The sequence below is a fragment of the Palaemon carinicauda genome, chromosome 39, assembly GCF_036898095.1.
Source record: "Palaemon carinicauda isolate YSFRI2023 chromosome 39, ASM3689809v2, whole genome shotgun sequence".
Lineage (NCBI taxonomy): Eukaryota > Metazoa > Arthropoda > Malacostraca > Decapoda > Palaemonidae > Palaemon > Palaemon carinicauda.
Window position 1 is genome coordinate 4,549,613 of NC_090763.1, and position 974 is coordinate 4,550,586.

Here is a 974-nt window from a genome sequence, read left to right on the forward strand (position 1 = left end):
ATATATATATATATATATATATATATATGTGTGTGTGTGTATAAATATGTATATATATATGTGTGTGTATATATGTATATATATAATATATGTGTATATATACATTATATATATATATATATATATATATATATATATATATATATATATATATATATATATATACATATATATATATATATATATATATATATATATATATATATATATATATTCATTTTAATAGGAAAAAAATCAGAGAATCCTATACTCAAAATACGAAAGCTTTGGAAGTATATATCCGACTAAAAATCAGAATATACCAAAATATCATTTTTAATTTTCCATTATAATCAAACTTATAAGAAGCTGAAAAGACGGTTGATTAAATTCTGCTGATAAAACTGTTAAAAAATCTCTGTAATGAATCGTTATAACATTAAATGAAGCTTCAATTTTGGTGGACTATCCCTAGGATGCTTCAATTTTGGTGGACTATCCCTAGGATGCTTCAATTTTGGTGGACTATCCCTAGGATGCTTCAATTTTGGTGGACTATCCTTTGGATGCTTCAATTTTGGTAGACTTTCCTTTGGATGCTTCAATTTTGGTGGACTTTTCTTAGGAAGTTTAAATTTTGGTGGACTTTCCTTAGGAAGTTTAAATTTTGGTGGACTTTCCATAGGATGCTTCAATTTTGGTGGACTTTCCTGAGAAAGCTTCAATTTTGGTGGACTTTCCTGAGGAAGCTTCAATTTTGGTGGACTTTCCTCAGGAAGATTCAATTTTGATGGACTTTCCTTAGGATGCTTGAATTTTGGTGGACTTTCCTCAGGAAGCTTTAATTTGGTGGACTTTTCTTAGGATGCTACAATTTTGATGGACTTTCCTTAGGAAGCTTCAATTTTGGTGGATTTTCCTTAGGATGCTTCAATTTTGGTGGACTTTATTTAGAAAGCTTCAATTTTGGTGGACTTTCCTTAGGATGCTACAAT

The 974-nt window shown here is 28.6% G+C and overlaps 1 protein-coding gene across 1 annotated transcript in view; it reads right to left on the bottom strand.

The window, feature by feature from the left end:
- Window positions 1–410: 410 nt before the first annotated feature.
- The window catches only part of LOC137630921 (uncharacterized), an 8,786-nt gene continuing 8,222 nt past the window's right edge, over window positions 411–974 (bottom strand). The window contains exon 2 of the mRNA XM_068362455.1: window positions 411–818. Coding sequence (XP_068218556.1) covers window positions 411–818 — 408 coding nt within the window. The remainder of the gene's footprint in view (window positions 819–974) is intronic.